A 19,776-nucleotide genomic window follows, 5' to 3' on the forward strand; every position below is an offset into this window, starting at 1 on the left:
ATCCGCCGCCGGCGCGGATGGGGGGCGGCGCCGCTGCCGCCGGCGGGAGGTTTGAAATGGCCGCCGGGGCGCCGAGGCCGCTCCGCCCGCCCGCCCGCGGCTGAGGGCGGAGATGGCCACCAAGCGCCTGGCCAGGTGCGGGCCGCCGGGCTAGGCACCGGGGGGGCGGCGGCGGCGGCTGCTGCCTCCCGCTGAGGCGGGGGGGTGGCAGGGCGGTGTGGGTGCGGGCGAGGCCCTGGCCGGGGGAGGACGGGACGGGACCGGACCGGGGCGTCCGCCCGTCCCAGGCGCGGTGGGGGGGGGGCGGGCAGGGTGAGGCCGGTCCCCTCGGCACGGCGGGTGCTGAGGCGGCGCCGCTGCCATCCGCAGGCAGCTGGGGCTGGCGCGGAGCAGCGGGCGGGCGCGGAGCAGCGGGCGGGCGGCGGCGGCGGCGGCGGGACAGCGCTTCGGGTACCTCCTCGTCGTCGACTTCGAGGCCACATGCTGGCGGGACGCGGGGCGGCGGAGGCCCGAGATCAGTGAGTGCGGCGGGGCCGGGGGGGGGGGCGGCCCCGGGTGTCCGGACACCGCAGAGCACGGGGAGGAGGCGGGGGGGGGGGGGGCGGCCGTTCGCAGGAGGCAGCTTCGAACGTTGCGCCTGCACCGCGTTGTGCTCCTTCTAGTTCCTGACGTTGCGACCCCAGTTTAAAGCAAACGGAATAATTTCTGCGAGCAGCTTCAACCTTTCCGGCTTTGTGTTTTGGTTTTGTTTGTTTTTCTCGTTCTGCTTTTGTCGCAGTTGAATTTCCAGCAGTCCTGTTAAACACTTCAACAGGAGAGATTGAATCTGAATTCCACGCCTATGTCCAGCCCCAGGAGCATCCTATTCTCTCTGAATTTTGTACAGAACTAACTGGCATAACGCAGGTATAATTGCTATTTACTCTTTTATTTAAAGGGGCCTTTACAGGGCTAAAAAGAAATAAACCTCAAATTAATTTCAGTGCACACTAACACGTACGTACTTCTTGTTCTGTTTCATAAAGAATCAGGTTGACGAAGGGGTCCCTCTAAACATTTGTTTGTCACAGTTTTTGAAATGGATTCAAAAGATACAAAAGGAGAAGAAAATTATATTCAGTACTGATCTTCTAAGTAATTCTACTTCAGAAGCAAAAGCATGTACCTTTGTTACTTGGACAGGTAAATAAAATTTTAATTTGCTTTTTCTGTCGAGTAATACACACAAAAAATTAACATTTGGTGGTGCTAGTGAGATTGCATCTTCGCTTCCAGGGAGCCCAAATCCTGTTATTAGGTATTAAAGATGTGCAATATTGGGATAAGACTGAAAATACAAAATCCATTGAATCCTGATGTGTACACTACACCTCTGTCTCCAGTGTCTTATATTGTTACATTTTTCTGCTTTACATATAGTGAACTGTGTCACTATTCTTAATGTGTCTAAATGATTTAATGAGGTCTTTAAGATCTTTACCCATCTGAAGTCATTCTTTACTAACAACAGGCATTCACTTATCGTGGTGTCCCATTGCAGCAAGCCTAGTGCTTTTCCTGTACAAGGACTTCATTAGCCTGTGTTTCCTGTCCAGCAGTACAGGATGCTACTAGTATGTTGACGTTATGCCACTTTATGTAGATTTTAAGCCACGTTTATGTAGATTTTAGGCCAGTTCTTCAGTGATGGATTATTTGTCCTTTTTTTCTGTGCAGATTGGGACCTGGGTGTGTGTTTACAGTATGAGTGTAAAAGGAAGCAGCTGCGAAAACCTGACATTTTTAATTCCTGGATTGATCTCAAAGCAACATACAGGGTGAGAAGATTGATAGACTGTGAAACATTTACACTCATATTACCATCTCAAAGGCTAACTGTATCTGAGGTTACAAGCCAATATTTTATGTTCCTGTGACTAGAGTAACCCATTTGTTCTCTTTCCATGTTGTTGTCGCTCAGTAACAAACTGCATGCCCTAGAACTGTGTGAATTTTAACAGAAATCTTAATGCTAGAGAAACAACCTGGTGTTATTGTTAGATAAATGAATGATAATTTTAGTAGAATTTTCTGAGCTGCTCTTCCTTTCCTGATATCTTTTGCACTGCTTGCTTCCTAACTTCCCTTGTTTTGTGTGCTCTTGTTGCTGCCCTATACTGCTGCATAGAAAATAGTCATCATCATCATCTGTTTAGAGGTACTTAAAGGTCTAGCACATGAACTGCACTTGGACCAGAAAGTATATTCTGAATAGCACGAATAATACTGAAAAAAATTAATGTAAATTTTTTTACATAGTCTACACTGCAACAGAGTTCTAACTTGGGAGCTAACTGCACCTAAGTGTACCTTTCCCTGTGTAGTCAAGGAAACTTTGAAAGGGTGATCTAGGAGCCTACCTGTCCTGACAATTGGTCTGAGGCTCTTAACCTAGGTAGCAGAATTAGGTCTCTAAAGATAAACGGTGTGAATATTCTCCCTTTCTTGTGATCAAATGAGATACTAGGAGCTTGTAGCAATACTCACTTCTCATTTAAAAAGAATTTATACCTATGCCAAATATATTAATGCCCATGCCTTTGCAATGTGTAACATTTTAAACCTCTCAAGGCATTATTTAAAGTAGTATTCTTCAATGCTGCTCTGTTAAGGCCTTCATCAATGTAAGCCATAAAGTGCAAATGAATGACTCCAGAGCTAAGACAGAATGGATTAGTGTAAGACTGAGAGAAGGGATTTGTGGGTCTTTCCATTCTAATTTGTTACAGGGTAAGTCACAGTCTTATGCTTATTTATCCTGACTGTAAAATGAAGATACCTGACTTGCACAATTGTCTTGTGAGATTTATTTTTCATAAGGTGATATTTCTGAAATGGTTTTCACTTCACTATGAGGAGGTTTTGAAATGATTTATGTTAAGCACCTGTGTTTTTTTCCTTAGGCCTTCTATAATAGGAATCCTAAAGGGCTAAATGGCGCTTTGCAGGATTTGGGGATAGCTTTTGCAGGACGGGAACATTCTGGTAAGTATGATATGATGATCCTCATTTTAATATATGTATTTTTTATAAAACTAAATAGCTACTATTTAGCTTTAGTTAGCTAAACTAAAGCAGCTAGTAATAGCTAGTCATTACTCTAAATAGTAACTATTATTTCCAGGTTATGCAATGTTCTGTCCAACAGAAACATCAAAACAAGAAAGGCTAGATGCTTCAAAGATCAGTTTGTTATTTGTAACCTCATGCTTTATTTCTGAAATCTCTGCTAGTGCTAATGACTGCGTGTTCAACAAGATCAATTTTTTTAATTGCTAGGGTGCAAAAGAAAAGAGGTGGAGGAAGGATAAGGAAACTTGATTTTACCTGATAGCTCTGGACAGCATATCAGTGTAAGAGAATACTAGCACAATATGATTTTTTTTTTTAATGTGATTAATAAAACAGAGCAAGGATTTTAAAAATTGTGGATCTGTATTCAGCTTTACGGCTTGGTCCTTCAGATGTTTCAGCACAGGGAATTTTTTGGAATATTTTACTTCCGCTTCCCTTTTTTGAACTAGATAACTATGTGTCGCAGTTCTGTGAATCCCTGTCACTTATGTAAATCTTACGTAGGTTACATTTTTCCTCTAATAAGAACTATCCCCAGTACTAGTTTAAAAAGAAGACAGTAATATAACCATACTTTTGAAGGGTTGGATGATTCTCGGAATACTGCCCGTCTTGCTTGGAGGCTGATTTGTGATGGATGTGTGCTGAAGGTTACTAAATCCTTGGATAAGGTTAGTAACTACTTCCTATCTTCCCTTCTACTTGCTTTGTAGCCTGGAATACAGATGAAAGGTGAGCTATTCAAATAATAAACCAAGCATCTTGACTGTGAATTGAACAGAACATCCCTAGGCTGATATGCTTATTAATTCTGTGCATTGATTCCTAAAACTTCTGGATATTCACTTTCCAAAATCTCCTTTTGTTTACGGACTCCCTAGGTACATCCAAAGAATAATTTAATTTCCAGAACACTGACTATAAACTTCACTGACAAGACTCCACTGGGAAGTAACAGCAGACCTGAAACATCTAGAGATGGAACTTGTGAAACAAACTCTCTGGCTGAGAAAAACCAGAACAGTATTGCTGGAATTAAGATAAATTCTAATGTACAAACTGAAGAACAACAGACCGCTTGCACTGATTTCTCTGCAGCTGTCCACATTGTACCGAGCTGCAGCTCAAGGACTGAGTTACACACTCAAGCACAAAACTCTTCAACAGCATCTACTGACAGATTTCCTGTTTCTCTTGAGCAGGCACAGCAATCTCCCAGTACAGTATCAACAGACATTCAGCAACGATTGAGCAATGGGCAACCTCTGCGTACAGCCAGACACAGCCCTCCAGTACATGGATCAGGACTAGTGCTCGTCTCCACTACCATCTCCTCAGTTAATGTCTCCAGTGAGGATGTAAGTACTAGTTCTGATTGCTTATCTCTGCTGACTGACTGGGAAGATGTCGCTTTAATACCAGAATCTCAATATGGACAAAATTCAGACTGTGTTCAATTCAAAGATGACTCAAGTACAGATATTTTAACAGTGTTTGAAGAGAAAACAATTTCAAAACAATTGGCTGTGATGAGTTCAGATAATCAAAGTTTGCAGAAAACTGTAGTACCTGTGGAACCTCTGAAATCTATTGTTTACAAAAGTCCTGATACTACTATCTATAATGTAGGAACAGTACAAAGGCAGACTTCCCATTCTTCAGCTTTTAAGTTGCCATCTGCAAAGGTAAATGCTATTTCAGCACAATCAGCATTAACTGGAAATTATTCTACTCCTTTGGAGGTTCCTAAAAGAAAGCCAACTAGTCCAAAAGCATTCCCACCAGCAAAAAAAAAGTCTTTTGCTATATATCAAGAGAAAACTGCATCTTTTGATCATTCCTTACCTTTAAGAAGTTCAAATTTGCCTGAAGTGTCTCCTGCCATTCTGAACTCCACAGTCAATTTGAATCAGTCTGTAAGAGCTGTGAAAAATGGAAAACCAACTCCCCCTCTGTGTAACTGCGGTCGAAGAGCTAAAAAACTGTATGTGTCAAATGCTGGTCCAAATCATGGCAAAGCATTTTTTTGTTGTCCTGTTAGCAAGCGTGAAGGTAATAAGAATGGCTGTGGATACTTCAAGTGGGAATATGTGCTTCTAAAAGAGAAATCTAATGGTCTCACCGTGAATGCAGATGCTTTGACCTCTCTTGGAACTTATGCTAGTAATTTAGGAAATTCTTCCAACAAAAAATATTTGTGTCTTAGACCCTCTATGAGAACTTGAAAATTGACAATTTTTTTTTTGTCCAAATCTTAAACTCAGTTGGTCATGCTTCATACAATCAGGACAGTCCAATGATGTCAGATATATGTTCTGAGAATGGGACAAAGATGACATTGCTTTGTTAACATAGATAAAAATGGAAATTACTCAAGCATACAAAAATATCAATGTATCATAAAGTATCTTGTTAATGAAGTGTGAGAGAACAGATAAAACTAAGTGCTACAATTATGAGCAACTGTTGCTACACATCTTAAATTTCTGCTTTATCATGTATTTTAAATTCTTTACCAGTCTAGTCCTTAAAGAACACTTTAATGAAACATTTTATTTACACTATTTTTTCTAAACATACTTGTAATGATAACTAACTTTTAAAAATGTATTTAGAAGTTGTCATACTTCTCAAAAGTGACTCTTGAAGCAATAGTGTTCTCTTAAACTCTTATTGTTTTTTATCATGTAAATTAAATAACAATAAAGATAAAATGCTGGTGACAGTTCATTAAATAGTTTATTTAACACACATCACCTATTGCGCTCTTGACTACGCGAGTTTCCCATTTCATTCCTATCAGTCTGCCTGCTTTTGTACTATTAGTTATTAGTGTAGTACCTGGGACAGCCAAATGCTGGGAATCAGGGAAGAATTTATTCAAACCTAAACTAAGGAGGACATAGTATAATCATTTACTGTATGTTACTGTGTAAATCTGTAGTATCTTACTTTGTAAAAGATCCTATAAAAAAGCAACAAGTACTTCTAATCTTTTCTCCACTCCTTCTGGCGCAGTTCATTTCTTCTGATCTTCCCACTAATAGTTTTTGGCAACTGTTGAACAAACTCCATCTATTGGGAAACAGAGGAAATTGCAATACAGAGTAAGATACAGTTTACCTAAATTTTTACTTTTTCTTAATCTCAGCGGCATAGGCTAGGTCACACCTATAGGTCACATAACAGTTAACCCCCACTGTCTTATGGCAGTGAAAATTATTTGGGTATTTGAGCACTCACCTTCCTAGGATACTTGTATGGAGCAGTAACTTTCTTAACATGATCTTGTAGCTCTTTCATCATTTTTTCCGGATCGTGTGAAGCATAGTCAGATGTTAAAACAACAAAGGCTTTCACTACCTAAAAAAGTTATGGCAGCAATGGTTTAAATGCCAGTGAAACAGTATTATGCAACAGTAAGATCTGAAACTTCAACCAAACGTTTGCTGGCAAACTGTAGAATGATGTATAGGGCAAGTACAGAAAGCTTTTCCAAAGTCTGTGTGTGCTCACTATTGGTCTGGATCATGCAGGCAGTTTGTATACATTTAATAAAGACAAAAAACTAAGTATTTGAATGACAGGGAAAACTTCAAATGGTGCTTTTGTTACATTGGATTTGAGGCAACTGCCTTGATCAGTTTTTTCCTATGTGGATTCTCCAGTGTCTGATAGAGTAGAAATGCCACTTTGAATTTATCTAGTTTCAAATTTAAAAAAAAAAAAAATAATCCCTAGATAGACAAATCCCTTGGAAGTTGGGCTTTATTAGCACTGGTATGCACAACGCTATTTAAATATATAAGTTTGTTTAACTTGTTTACCTCTCCTCTGATGGGGTCTGGACTGCTGACAACTGCTGATTCCACCACTGCAGGATGCTCTACTAGGGCACTTTCTACTTCAAATGGTCCAATACGGTATCTTTAAAACAGAGGAAAAGGCTTTTAGTGGTAACACATAAACATAACTTCTCATCTGAATCATCTATGTTACTCAAGTTTAATGATTTATTGTTAATCAGTCTTAAATTACCCAGCAGAATTAATGACATCATCAGCTCTTCCAACAAACCAGAAGTATCCCTCCTCATCCATAATCCCCCTGTCTCCAGTGACATAAAAATCCCCACGTATTGTTGCCTCTGTTTTCTCTGGATCATCCTAGGAAATATTAAATGGCATTTTACATGAAAACTACACGACATCATTGCATTCTAATGTATTTAGCATACAAGTTATAGTACAGTCAAATATTAAAAAATTTCAGCTTTTCATACTGTGGTCATGTGCATCAGATTCAAGTGGTACATTAATAACAGAGAATTATTAATTCATTACTAAGCTACAAAGCTAGATATAAAATTCATAAATTGCAATAAATTAAGTTGCACTACTTGTGACAGACTTAAAATTTTAATCATATTATGCCCCACAGCTTTAGGAACCACTGAAGGTTGCGAAAATACGTAGGCATATGGAACTGACAATTTGCTTTTAGGTGATTATCCTTTAATGATTTTTTCCTTTGTATTTCTAGCATATCTTATCCTGAGATTTTTTTTTTTTTTTTTCCACCCCCAGAGAAGTTTTGGCTCAGCACAGCGCAATTAATAAGCACTATTTCTACAGCAAATGCAACTGACTTGCTTTTTTTAATTTTTCTATGCAGTATGCATGGTGTTCCTTCCCCGCATGGTGTTCCTTTCCCAGATGCTCAGTACTGCTCAGAAGACCCGATTGTAGGCTGATACTATCCATAAAATTTAATAAGGTTTCCTGGTGTCAGAACTGAAAGCACTATGCATTTGTTTTAGTGGTTGCTGGACTGAAAATTCTAACCAACATGGAAAAAAAACCTGAAAAATGTTGCCACGTGTGAAACGCTCCAAGGAGCTCAAATCTGGAGGGAAGGGATTTGAACAGTGTCCTACTTCCCAGATGGGGGCTCTAGCCCTTAGGCCAAAGAGTATTTTGGGATTAGGGAGTCCATCAACATTTCTGGTTTTATTAAGGAAATAATAGCAATCAAAAGAAAGTGGATTTTAACTTGCTAGGCAGGACAATCTCATCAAACACGTAATTGTTTGTATAAGTAGACCAAGCATCTGCAGGAAAAAAAATGGAAATCCCTCTTTCCTCCCCACAGGTTTTCAGATCAGTAAGCAGAGTATAAGTAAATGAAATGGGGCATCAGATTCCTTGTGACAGAGATTTAACAGGGTATCTACTTTAACTGTAGAAATATTCTTACAGCATAGCAAGTAAAAAGAAAAAGTGATCTCGTAGGTTTTACTCTTATGGCAATATCTCCTTCTTTTCCAGGAGGCAGAATATTACTGTTTTCATCTATAATCTAAAAATAAACAAAACACAATTTTATTATCTTGGAGCCAAATTTAAAAGCATTATGTTAAGATTATAGAATGCTGTAGCACTTTTAAAATACATAATTGAAGTTATTATTTTTTATTGGGAAATGATTTGGAGCAGTAGGGCGTCTTACTCTGACAACTGAAGTGTAAGATTATTACTACTCCACTGTACTTTGCACTATGTCTTTTATCTGAGGAATGCCAAGTACTATGCAAACATGTAAGGAAGTTAGTAAGTTAGTAAGACCCCAGGGAGGATCATAAGCAACTGGGTGGGAAAACTTAAGAACTGAAAGAAAGATACTAAAAATCTTAACCCATATTGCAAATTGATCTGGTGCTAGAATCTGCTTCAGTAGTTTTATCATCACCAGGAAACAATAATCACTCCCACTCTTCCTTAACTCAGCAAATTAATTTCTATCATTGCCTTGAAGTTTTGTATCTAACTGTCCGTTAGCAGTAGGCTGTCATCTATGTTAGTGAGGATGGTGCAACAGGGAAGTCCAATTACTTATTCTGCATGCTCAGTTTAGGGCAGTAACATGCATTTCTTCACTCTTTCATTCACTGCTGAATGATGGTACATTGTACAACTCTGTGTTAGAGCTTTCAAACCTCTTTAATGGAACGTGATTACACAAGAGAGAGAGAGATTGAATCACCAGAGGTACGGTACCTTGACATCATACCCTGGAGACGGCTTTCCCATAGAGCCAGGTTTGATTTTCATTCCCTTAAAATTTCCACAGATCAGCACCTGTAACAAGTGGTGTTGGATTTGGGTCGTTTTTTTTTAAATTAAACTGTGGCTTGTATATTCAGTCTTTAGCTTAGGTTTAAAACTCTCAGCTAATATTGTGTATTTCTATAAGACATACTAATTGTCTTCATTATAATCATATATCCAATGACTAAACTTCTAGAAATAAACTATGCCCTCAGAATCATGCCCAAAGCTCCAAATAATGTTAGTGAGTGCTCGAAAGGCAGATTCTAAAACAGAATTTGGAATGCAGTAATGAGGAATTTACCCCTTTTGTGTTAGTTCCCAACCCAAAGCCCACAGGAATGAAAAACACTCCTTGTATTTTGGGTGAAGCTGTTATGATTGTTGTATGACTTACAAAAACTACATTTTTCCAGTGTTGCTTATTGCAATTGACTTTTCCCTTAAAAGTCCTAACTGTGTATAATCATTTCAATCACTTTTTCTTGGCAACCTGAATGGAATTTATTGTTGTATCTGTAAAGCATACTTTTTTTACATTGTAAAGCAGAACATACTGTTTCTGTCTGTCCATAGCCTTCATGAATATCCAGCCCAGTCTGTGCTTTCCATTCTTCCATCACATCAGGGTTGATTGGCTCCCCAGCACTCACACAGTGCCGCAGGTTTTTGAATGTATAGCTTAGTGGGAAAGAGAACACAAATAACTGGCAGTCATCTATCTGCTATATGTCCCATTCACTACTGTACTCCTGTATTGTGGGGTGCTTTCTACATAACCCCAAAATTTTTACTGAGTCCTATTCATTCCATTTGAACTGTGTACTGTTAAACAAAACAAAACTGAAAAAAATGCAAATAAAAAGGAAAAACTACTGGTTTACTTCTGTATTATTTTAGAAAATCTAACGATCAATATACTGTTTCTAACCCTAGAATCTAAACTGGGCTCTAAACCGAATAAGACTAACAAAGTTCAACCCTAATGACAATAAAAACTCACTGAAGAATTAAATGAGGCCAAACATTCTTTCATACGTTTCACCAAGCTGTGCTGACACACACACTTCAAGTAGCTTATAGTATTGGAGGAACAAGTGGAAAAACAAATGGAGTGGGTATGTGATTATAAAAGCACTTCTGAAGATACGTTAATCACGACATCATGGGTATCCTATTACAACCTCAGCTAAACTGCATTTCAAAGTCTTATGCAAGTTCACTGTAATTTATGAAATCTGAGGTGGTTAAGCTATCCCTAAATCTTTATTCTGACTTTTAGTTCCTAATACTTAAGGTTCAAAATGTTGAGAAATACATGAGCTGTGTTACTGTTATGTCATTGTACATTTGGAATAAAATCAAAGTGAGACGAGCATTTGGTCTTACTGTTTTGATCAAATACACCAACAAGGATACTCTGCTTTTGCTTACCTGGACAGCTTATGTTGCACAAACATTCGATAGGCAGTTGGAGGAGAACAGAAGACAGTTATGGGAAATCTTGACAGACTCTAGAGAATTTAGGAAAAAAAAGTAAATGTTGCCAATATACTGAAACCTGGGAGGTCTCATCTTCATTGTAAGAGATAATATAATGATCTCTGCATCCAGCTTATGAAACACATGAACAAAACATTAAGTGTCCTAAAAGCAGTTAGCTCTGTACTTGCCAACACCAACACACAGGAGTTACATTTAATTAATTTCTTCTTCAAAACAGAATCTACATCATTTTACAATTAGTTCAACACACCAAAGTTGTTTGCTCTTGAATGCTTTACAGTTTCTCTTGCAGAATTTCTTGATAATTGCAGTTTAAGTAGAAAACAAGTGAAACCATAAGGCTAGTTTTTCAGATGCTCTGTAGGTGTTACGCTGACAGCATTCTTCAGCATACCCTAATTATTAACTAGCAATTTCCAGCCACCTAATTAACATGGATATGATGATAAAGTCATTCCATGCAAAATGAAACATGGTAGTCTTTTTCAAAACATGAAGAGTTTGGAGTGTGGAGGATGTAAGAGAATATAATGTTGGTGCCTTTTTTTAAAGAAACTCAACCTTGCTGCCTCTTCACTCCTTAACTTTGAACTACACAGTGCAGGCAACTGAAATTCTCATTCATCTGTTATTGTCACTTTAATAGTAACACCAAAGTGCTCCATGAATCCCAGAACAATTTCTTCTGTACTTCACTCTTAGGCCTAATAATGGATGTTTGCAGGTTTGTGCAGTCAAGTCCAGAGCAGAGTATACGATGAAACTCTTTGGACGTCAGACATGCTCTTGTTTTGGGGTATATATTTGCAGCGCTCACAACTTAACTAATCAGCTGGTTACCACGTGGTGAAAGTTATAACTGTGCTGCATGCTGCTGCCCCCACGCAGCGCCAGGGGAAATGAAAACCTGGGCAAGACCAGCCAGAGAGAATAGTGCTGTTTGTTGCTGGGCTCTCCTTACTTACCTCAAAGACAATGCTTGGGTCGAAGTGTGGCATCTTATGTACAAATACACATGCCCCTTGAATCCAAGGTGAAAAAATGCTGCTCCAAGCTGACTTTGCCCAGCCCGTGTCTGATGTGTTCCAAAATATATCTGAGGAAGTCAAGTCCAGCCAGTACCTGGTAACACAAGGAAATGGTCCATAGTCTCTATTTGGCAGGAATAAGGCAAATATTAAAATATCAACAAGAGATGTGCCAGTGAAGCAAATCCATCACTGGTTGTCTTGGGTAAATGGCAATTAGGAAAGGCTGAATTCCTGAGCAGGAGTAAGTCACAGCATAGTGAGGGTGTCATGAGGATACACTGATGTTGCATTTTTCTAAGGGAAAAATTATACTGACGGACAAGCTAACACTACCTCAGAATATGGTGTTGTATGAATATGTATGAGATTGCCGGGGTCTTGTCGAACCCATTTTTAGGGATGATGTGGGGGTTTTTTGTTTACTTACTTCTAGTTTGGTATTTTCTGATTTGTTATTCTTTGCCTGTTAGAGTGAAGTGCACTGCTATATCAATTTTATAAACAACATTGCTTTATAAATTTAAAGATTCTGAACTATCAGCATTTTGTTCCTGCAGGAGCTGTGTCTAATCCAGACACGCATGAATTCAGAAGCCTAACAGACCCATGTTTTTTCCTCTTTTATGGTACAGACTTCATAAACTTGTGTTCACGGGAAATTTATTAACTATATACAATGAAGAACTTACCAAAAGTTAAACAAAATGTTAAAAAGAAGTTAATGATTATATGACTGCTATATTCCCTATAAACTAAGGCAGCTGGACTCAAACTGCCTTGTTTTATGGAAAAAAAAAAAGCCAACACTTTTTGGGATGTAAAACAACTGTTGTTTTTTTAACTACTGAAACAAAAGCTTCTGGTAAAAATCTTGTGTTTCTCTTGCTTCTGCTATGGGACCCGCTACAGAAATATGTCTGGTTTAAAGTGATATCTGTACCTTCCACTTACTGTGAGACCAATACCATAGCTGCTGTGGGAATGTTCAGTCATTTTTGGAGATCCTGTAGTTCCACTGGTAAAATAGATAGCCATTGGATCTTGACACTTTGTGGTCACACAGTGGTGGTCAGAAGGAGCATTTCTTGAGATAAGCAAAATGATGAAGAAAGTGATTTGAAAGTTTGACTTACACATTTTTGAAAATATTTAACCAAAATAACTGCATCAATCAAAAGTGTCATAAACATTGATATTTTTCCACTGTGCAGTCCTAGAAGGGTGAAAATATATTGGTGTGTGCCAACATTTCCTATTCAAAACAAACCACTGTACTTTTCTTTCATTATTGCTGTGGTGCTTTCACAGCGGTATTTACTCACTTCAGAAGATCTTTAAAGTTCAGCCATCCTTCTCTGTGGCCCTCTGACACAAGCAACTTGAATTTCAGAGACTGGCATTGAGCCCCAATTGAGTCTACAGCTGGTGCCACAGAATCATCAGTGATGATACACTTTGCCTTGGATTTCTGTAGTCGATGAAGAATGTCCTTCGCTGTCAACTGCTGTGTCCCAGGAATCAAGACAGTTCCTAAACGGAAGGAAGGGGAATGGAAAAACAGTCTCAACATTTAAGAATAACACCTGTACCTACAAGCAGACTTTGGCTTACTTTGTTCTTTTGAGTAGGACAGACCTGTACTAAAAGCAGGACTACATTTGTAAATATACTGATTTCTTTGGTGGATTAAATGCTATGTGAGGATTAGCACAAGTTAGCAAATACTATCTTGATCATGGAACAGTAGAAGAAATCAACACAATAACCTTCCTTGTTCTGAAAATACTGCCCCTGGGACATGCCATCTCTCTGGACTTGACTTATTTACAGTAAACATAGCTGTTGCCTCACAAGGTATACTGCTAGTGTTTGTGAGGTACCAAGACATTCTGGGAAGGTGAATATTTAACAGTTCCCACAGGGGAACATGTGAAACACTTTGTTAAGTGTGGGCTAATTTCACTGCAAGTTAGCAAGAGGGTGCATTTGCAATGCGTCACAAGTGCTGGAAAGAGGAGAATAACACAGGCACATGGACTCACAGGGTTTCCTTAATAGCTAGAGCATGCACAAAAGTCCGAAAAGCACCATGAAGAAAAAAACTTTGCATGAAGAGTGGTTTTGACCAGCATGACACTAGTTCATCCTCATTAGCATGTTGGCAGTTCTGAGTGCATTAAATAGCAAGGATTGGTTTAAGTCTCAGTTTCTGTACCTGTATACCATTTCTATGCTTTTGCTAACCTGTTCTCATGCAAGCCACATTCACCAGCCACCACTCCGGGATCCGGGGCAGAATCAGAATAACTCTGTCTTCCCGTTGCAGACCGCAGGCATCAGAAAGTACATTTGCCACTTTCCTCGACAGCACTCCCAGCTCCTCAAAGCTCCACCTCACCTCTTCTCCGGCACCATCTACCCACCATAATGCAGGGTTTTTAGACTTTTTACCCTCCTATAGAACAACAGGGTACAGTACAAATGCTTCATTTTAGAAACACATTGCCTTTACCTTAACTTTGAGGAAGAAAAGCATTCATCATTTATTCAGTGCCGGAGAAACCTGGGGATGCAATAGAAATTTGCCACTGATTCCAAATAAGGCAGAGAATTCTCCTTTAGAAAGAACAGCCTATAAATTTCATTTAGGAAATTAAATTTGTATTCCTTTCCCGAGTTCCTCATCTTACACTCTAAAAAGGTTGTACAGTAATCAGCACAGAGAAAGAAGAATCTTTTTGTTTCACGTCATGCCAACAAAGCAGCTGATGAATGTGAGTACCTCTGGGTCGTGCCCCAGAGTCTCCTGAGCCCTCAGAGCTCATTTTCAGCTTCATCTGGAATTGGGCCTCTCTGGTACTTCTGAAAATTAAATCAAAGTTTCAAAAGCACAGGCCCACACAGTGTGACCTTTAATCAATGTCTCACCTAACTAATGTGTGAAGCGATTTGAAATGTATGCATACAATGTGCTTTAAAGGGGGACAATGCATTTAGCAGTAGTAGTGTACTAAGTCACCTCCTGAGCAAAAAATTCACTGGAGCAGCAAGAATATGACACCTTATTATCTATTTGAAGGTACAATAACACTAAGGTTCATTTTCAGGGGAGCAGATTTCATCTGTGCACTTCAGAGGGCAAAATCTCTTCTCCAGAGGCTGTTCCTTGCTCCGTTTACAGCCTGCCAAAACCTGTTTTTCCTGCAAAAGGAACAATTGTGTCAGACAGGTGATACCTCTGCTCTGTTCTTGCTGCCAGGCTGGACATAACTGCGTTTAGCCCCTCATCATGAACAGCCTGAGCCTGCAAAACCAGTCCTACATCCATAGAGACCAGACCTATGTAGTAAGAAATGTGATAGACCTATAGTTCATGGGTTTTTTTCTATATTCCCTTTCCTTGCATAGAGCTTATGTCTGGTTTGGAGTTCAAAGTTGTTCAGTTCTGTAGATTCCAAGTCCTTGACACAAAAGAAATCACATTTGGGATAGGTGGGTGAGGTTTGACATTACACTGTATTTATTATTCATTTTACAGGCAAGCAATGAAACACACAGAGGTCAAGTGATTTCCCTGGCACATCCAGGTAGGATGCATGTCACGGCTGATGGGGTAATTGATGCAAGGTTTACAATGGCTCAGTTCACAGTCTCATTTATGAGGCACCTATTTATTCACACTCAATCTCACTGGAGTTACTGATTAAAAGAACGAACTATTTGGACTTGTGGACAGGACAGCATGCGGCCTAAGGGATCTACAGGTTCAAATTGCATGAAATGATCAGCAGATTATAATCAGAACATAACCCCAGTGTCTTGGTTATTGGATTTGTCGGATACTCAGCATTAATGATCAGCATTAAATACTTCAGCATCAGAGAAGCCAAGTAACTGTTACCTTTTCCACTTCAGTCCATCTATCCAGCACATCTCGCGCAAAGTTGAAGTACTCTGGCACCTCTGGTCTGTACTGTTGTTTTATGGCTTCATAACTCAAAGAGGCGTGAACTGGGTAGCACCGGTTGCAAAGTTGGAGAGATCTTCTCAGGCGAGCCCGCAGGGACGTAGCACTTGGGATCTTCCATAAAAAATGCACAACAGCAAGAGCCATAATAGTCTCTTCGACGTTATTCCTTACTGATTATCTCTCCAAGAAATGCTACAGTGATACAGATACAAACCTGATGTTAGCCATGTGGTTTCAGAACAGCTTTTACTACTACACAGTGGAATAGACTGGAACAACAATCCCAAAGGTTAATTGGAGTTAACTGCTGAGGACAGTTCCACTTTGGCCATTGTTTGGCCCCTGCTCTCCAGTGACCATCATGCAGCTGAGATCCTCACCCTACATTCAACCAGCAGCACTCAGCCTTGTCACTGTCACAGCTTTCCTGGACTTGACATTCCTTTCCTTCTTATGAGCCCCGCTAATCTTGTAGATCACATTTCAGTTGCCTTATGCAGCAGAGGCACTGAATGCTACCCAAGCACTTCAACTCTGACTTCTGCAAATTAAGTGTCTGCTACTGACTGACAATACAGAAGTAACAGTGTGAACCAAGATGTTGCACAGATAATCCAGCAATCGTGCATTAACTACTGGCTGACGACAGTGTCACGTGGTACAAAAATATTTACAGTTTTCCCAGTTTATCAGCATCGGGATAAATTGGTTGCCAGGAATGAAATGAGTGTAGCAAAGCCCTGAAAAGATTCTAAGTACTGTTGTTTTAAACATTATTTTGATGTGTGGTCAGCAAAAAGAGTCACTTTATGAGACAGGGAAACTTTAAATGACTTTGAAAAAGGATCCAAAATGCAAAGCCTTACTTCTCAAAAAGAGTCAACTTACCGGGAGGTCTGAAAATTCCAAAGTCATTATTTTCATGCATTGTCAAATGTCTTTCAATTACAAAATAATATAAACACTGCTAGTTCCTTACAGAATAAGTAACTATCCAGCTGTAAAATCATATGATTTTAGTGATTTAGTGAAGCAAAGGGACATTTTTTGGATCTGTAACATTCAGTCTGCTTATGCCAAACACAGGAGAGAAACCCAGACAAATGAAAGACAGAAAGGGACAGGGAGAAGAAGGAATGTGGACAGACAAGAAGCAAATCCACACTGCCCCAGTGCCAGAAAATGTCGTGGCCAGCAGCTTGCAGGGGTAGGTGGAAGGTCAGTTACCTTGTCAAACGGCTGTCAATCCCAACTTACTACCTCTCTGCCTTGCACCGAAGTGGAGCCCCCTCAGTGCTGGGATGTGTCACAGCTTTGACTCCTTATACAGATCTCAGACTCCTGGCCGCATATCCCACTCTTGCACCATTACTGTGTCCAGTGACCAACTCCTGTGTTCCTTACACGTACTTTGGACTCACACAAGGGGCAGCCAAGTCCAGCACAGCGAGAAGAGCTGATAGGTTTCTGCAGAGCACAGAGCAGAGGTAGAAAGTGTGAGTTCCAAATCTCTCCTGTTTCCTTTTCCTCCCCTCTTCCCACCCACCAGTCCATGGAGGAACACAGTCATAACACCTTGCTACAGCCAAATGACATCTGTTATGCTCTGGCTGGTGCAACACAGGAGCAACAGCCTTGCGATTGGCTTTGCAACTACACCCCTCAGCGGGTAGCTTGGGGGTCCTCAGATAACCGCAGCAGTTCAGCCAAGACAACAGCGAGTATTGATTCCTGGGATGCTGCAGCTGGTGCCTGGACCAGCTTTGTTAATACCTGGTGACTTGTGACGTTTTGTAAGGGCTCTGCCTCATGTTCAGAGAGCACACAGTTATGCGGTGCTCCAGCATTGCTGTCTCCTCTGCCCTGCTCCCATGGGAGAGGCAGGAGGGAATGTGTGCCATCGTCTCTGCCATCCAGGCCACAGCCCAGCATCACTGTGGGCACGACTGTGGCATTGGTGCGTGCCTCTACCTTCAGCCTCTCCTGCAAGGATGTCACTCACTGGGGAGCTAGTGACAGCTGTAGCTTAAGTTGGGGCATCAAGATTCGTAAGAGTTTGGCTGCCAGAGCCCTAAATAGCTCCTGCTGTATCTCCATCCTCAAACTGTGGCTCTGAAGTCAGCAGAGAGATTGCTAACAGCCATCTACGTCTTTGGCGCAGAACAGTCCTCTGGGTGCTGATCAGCGAGGGTGACGCTGCAGTCTTTCCTGGCACATAGGTCCTATGCTTTTGCCCAAACTCTCTCCTGGGGTTCTGCCCATGTCTGTTTGTAAACGGTGCACTCAAAGGAGATGTTAACCAGCTCCCTGAAATGCTTGTTGCAGCAAAAAGAAACTGATTCAAAACAGATTCCCCCAAACAACAAAGCTGCCCTCTGCCCAGCGGTAAAGGGAGACCTACAGTCAGTCTGCAGTAGTGACATTTTAAACAACTCTTTGAAATGCATGTGACAAAATCCTCCCAGAGGAAAGGGAGAGGACCAGTCCTAAAAGGCTTCCCTACCCAAAAGGTCACATCACCCCAGACGAGGCACAAACTTTAAGATAAAATTACAGCAATGGCTTGTGGTAAGAGTCAGCGAATAGGCCAGGAATATGTAGGCAAGTGAACTAACCCGTAACCTATTCTTTTGGTAGAGCATATAACTAATTTCCAGAGCACTGATGGATATTTCCAAGTCTCCCAGCACTGTTCACCACAGAAGTATCCTTGTTACATTCCGAGTGCTTAATTGGGTTTCCTCTGCACCACCCACAACTGCCTGTAGAAATTCTTCCTCGTGTTTCAAACATGTCCTGACATGCCCAAATCCAGAGACTATCACTATAATTCACCAGAACTTTGAGTCTTTCACACAACCCCAGCCCTGCAAAGATTTAGTGACTTTTAATTTATGTGTGGTCAATAATCCCACTGATGCCTAACAATTGCTGTAGAATTATGTGGGCCTCAAAGGCTTTGCAAAGCAAAGCTTCGGATAAGATGTGAACTCCACTTCCTTGCTGCGGCTGTAACTGATAAATACTTCCATCAATTCATGAAGTTTCCTTTTTTCCTACTTTAGCCCAACTGGATTCTCTGGACGTAAATAATGTGATACTCCTGCCCCTAGTGAGGCCTCCTTATTTGTCTCCTCTACCTGTTTTCACAAAGTGTCAAGGAACTTATTTACTCGCCCCCCCCCCTCCCTTTAATTGTCCAAGAAGCTCGAGAGTTACTGCAGGGAGAGGAGGCTCTTACACAGAGGCACACATAGAGACACCTTCCTTCGGAAACTACGCTACGGGCCACGTTTTTTCTGTGAACACATGTTCTCTAGTATCTCAGGCCTAGATTTACCTGTATAAAGAGCTTCGGTTTCAGCTGGTCCCTCTACACCATGACACCTTCAGGAGTTGGGAAGCTGGGGAAGCAGCCGAAGCCCAGCTCTCCCTCCGCCGCGGTGTACGGGTTGGCGTTCGAGGCACCGGTGCAGAGCAGGACTGACGTCTGCTGGCTCCCCCGCACTTCAGCGAGCGTCCGTCCTCTCCTCTCCTCTCCCTGGCCCACCGTTTCTCTCAGTTTTGGAATCACTAACGCGAGGCCAGACCATAATTCTGGAACTGAAGCTCGGGGGAAGAGAAAGCACCAAGGGCTACGAGTGACCGAGTTTGGCCACCGCTGAGCACCGAGTCCAGCGTACTGTGCCTGGGGAAATGCTCAACCTCCCCCCTGGCACGAGTAAAGCCCGCGGTGAACTCTAGTTTTCGAGGGTGAAGTTTTGTTGGGTTTGTTTTTTTCTTTACCTCCCCGGGCACCGCACCGCCTACAGCAAACACCGGCCGTCAGAAGAGCCTGGAAGCCGGCTGAGGCCCTCACTGGGGATCCCACCCGGAGCAGCGCAGCAGCGCACAGCCTGCGCCCCGGCCCCGGCCCCGGCCCCGGCCCCGGCCCCGGCGTCCTGGGCCCGCCGCCCCCCTCAGGGCTGCGCGGCGGGACCGCGAGGCGGCGGCCGCCGCTCCACGCCGGGCCGCGGGGCGGCGCTGTCCCTCGGCGGGCGCCGAGGGG

The 19,776-nt window shown here is 41.6% G+C and overlaps 2 protein-coding genes across 5 annotated transcripts; one reads left to right on the plus strand and one right to left on the minus strand.

Moving 5' to 3' along the window:
- Window positions 1–33: 33 nt before the first annotated feature.
- Window positions 34–5,695, plus strand: ERI2 (ERI1 exoribonuclease family member 2). 3 transcript variants are annotated; one of them, XM_030001467.1, is made up of 9 exons: window positions 34–135; window positions 370–518; window positions 779–906; window positions 1,026–1,182; window positions 1,717–1,817; window positions 2,943–3,024; window positions 3,697–3,785; window positions 3,996–5,363; window positions 5,434–5,695. In XM_030001467.1, exons 1-8 carry the CDS (start codon window positions 113–115, stop codon window positions 5,337–5,339), a joined length of 2,073 nt encoding a protein of 690 aa, XP_029857327.1. In that variant the 5' UTR covers window positions 34–112; the 3' UTR covers window positions 5,340–5,363; window positions 5,434–5,695. The 3 variants fall into 3 exon arrangements, with proteins under 3 accessions (XP_029857327.1, XP_029857326.1, XP_029857328.1); XM_030001466.1 differs by having other exon boundaries at window positions 3,996–5,695; XM_030001468.1 differs by having other exon boundaries at window positions 815–906; window positions 3,996–5,695.
- A 139-nt stretch (window positions 5,696–5,834) lies between these two features.
- Window positions 5,835–19,662, minus strand: LOC115335576 (acyl-coenzyme A synthetase ACSM3, mitochondrial-like). Of its 2 annotated transcripts, XM_030001469.2 has the most exons (15): window positions 19,069–19,662; window positions 16,956–17,195; window positions 15,660–15,920; window positions 14,003–14,213; window positions 13,081–13,288; window positions 12,699–12,842; window positions 11,693–11,849; window positions 10,656–10,735; window positions 9,779–9,902; window positions 9,171–9,251; window positions 8,371–8,472; window positions 7,153–7,280; window positions 6,942–7,041; window positions 6,358–6,477; window positions 5,835–6,189 (listed from the first exon to the last, which is right to left on the minus strand). In XM_030001469.2, the coding sequence occupies exons 3-15, from the start codon at window positions 15,870–15,872 to the stop codon at window positions 6,103–6,105; spliced, it is 1,755 nt and encodes a 584-aa protein (XP_029857329.1). In that variant the 5' UTR covers window positions 15,873–15,920; window positions 16,956–17,195; window positions 19,069–19,662; the 3' UTR covers window positions 5,835–6,102. The 2 variants fall into 2 exon arrangements, with proteins under 2 accessions (XP_029857329.1, XP_029857331.1); XM_030001471.2 differs by lacking the exon at window positions 8,371–8,472.
- Between the last annotated feature and the right edge of the window lie 114 nt (window positions 19,663–19,776).

Source organism: Aquila chrysaetos, chromosome 25 (genome assembly GCF_900496995.4).
Source record: "Aquila chrysaetos chrysaetos chromosome 25, bAquChr1.4, whole genome shotgun sequence".
NCBI classification, from domain to species: domain Eukaryota; kingdom Metazoa; phylum Chordata; class Aves; order Accipitriformes; family Accipitridae; genus Aquila; species Aquila chrysaetos.

What these genes read in the sequence shown, in the direction of transcription:
- LOC115335576 (XM_030001469.2), bottom strand. Translation starts at nt 15,872, where the DNA reads ATGGCTCTTGCTGTTGTGCATTTTTTATGGAAGATCCCAAGTGCTACG. An exon ending in CTCCAGGGTATGATGTCAAG is followed by an intron (nt 8,473 to 9,170) that starts GTACCGTACCTC and finishes GTTTATTTTTAG; the next exon opens with ATTATAGATGAAAACAGTAA. An exon ending in CAGACCCCATCAGAGGAGAG is followed by an intron (nt 6,478 to 6,941) that starts GTAAACAAGTTA and finishes TAACTTTTTTAG; the next exon opens with GTAGTGAAAGCCTTTGTTGT.
- ERI2 (XM_030001466.1), top strand. Translation starts at nt 113, where the DNA reads ATGGCCACCAAGCGCCTGGCCAG. An exon ending in GCCACCAAGCGCCTGGCCAG is followed by an intron (nt 136 to 369) that starts GTGCGGGCCGCC and finishes TGCCATCCGCAG; the next exon opens with GCAGCTGGGGCTGGCGCGGA. An exon ending in ATCTCAAAGCAACATACAGG is followed by an intron (nt 1,818 to 2,942) that starts GTGAGAAGATTG and finishes TTTTTTCCTTAG; the next exon opens with GCCTTCTATAATAGGAATCC.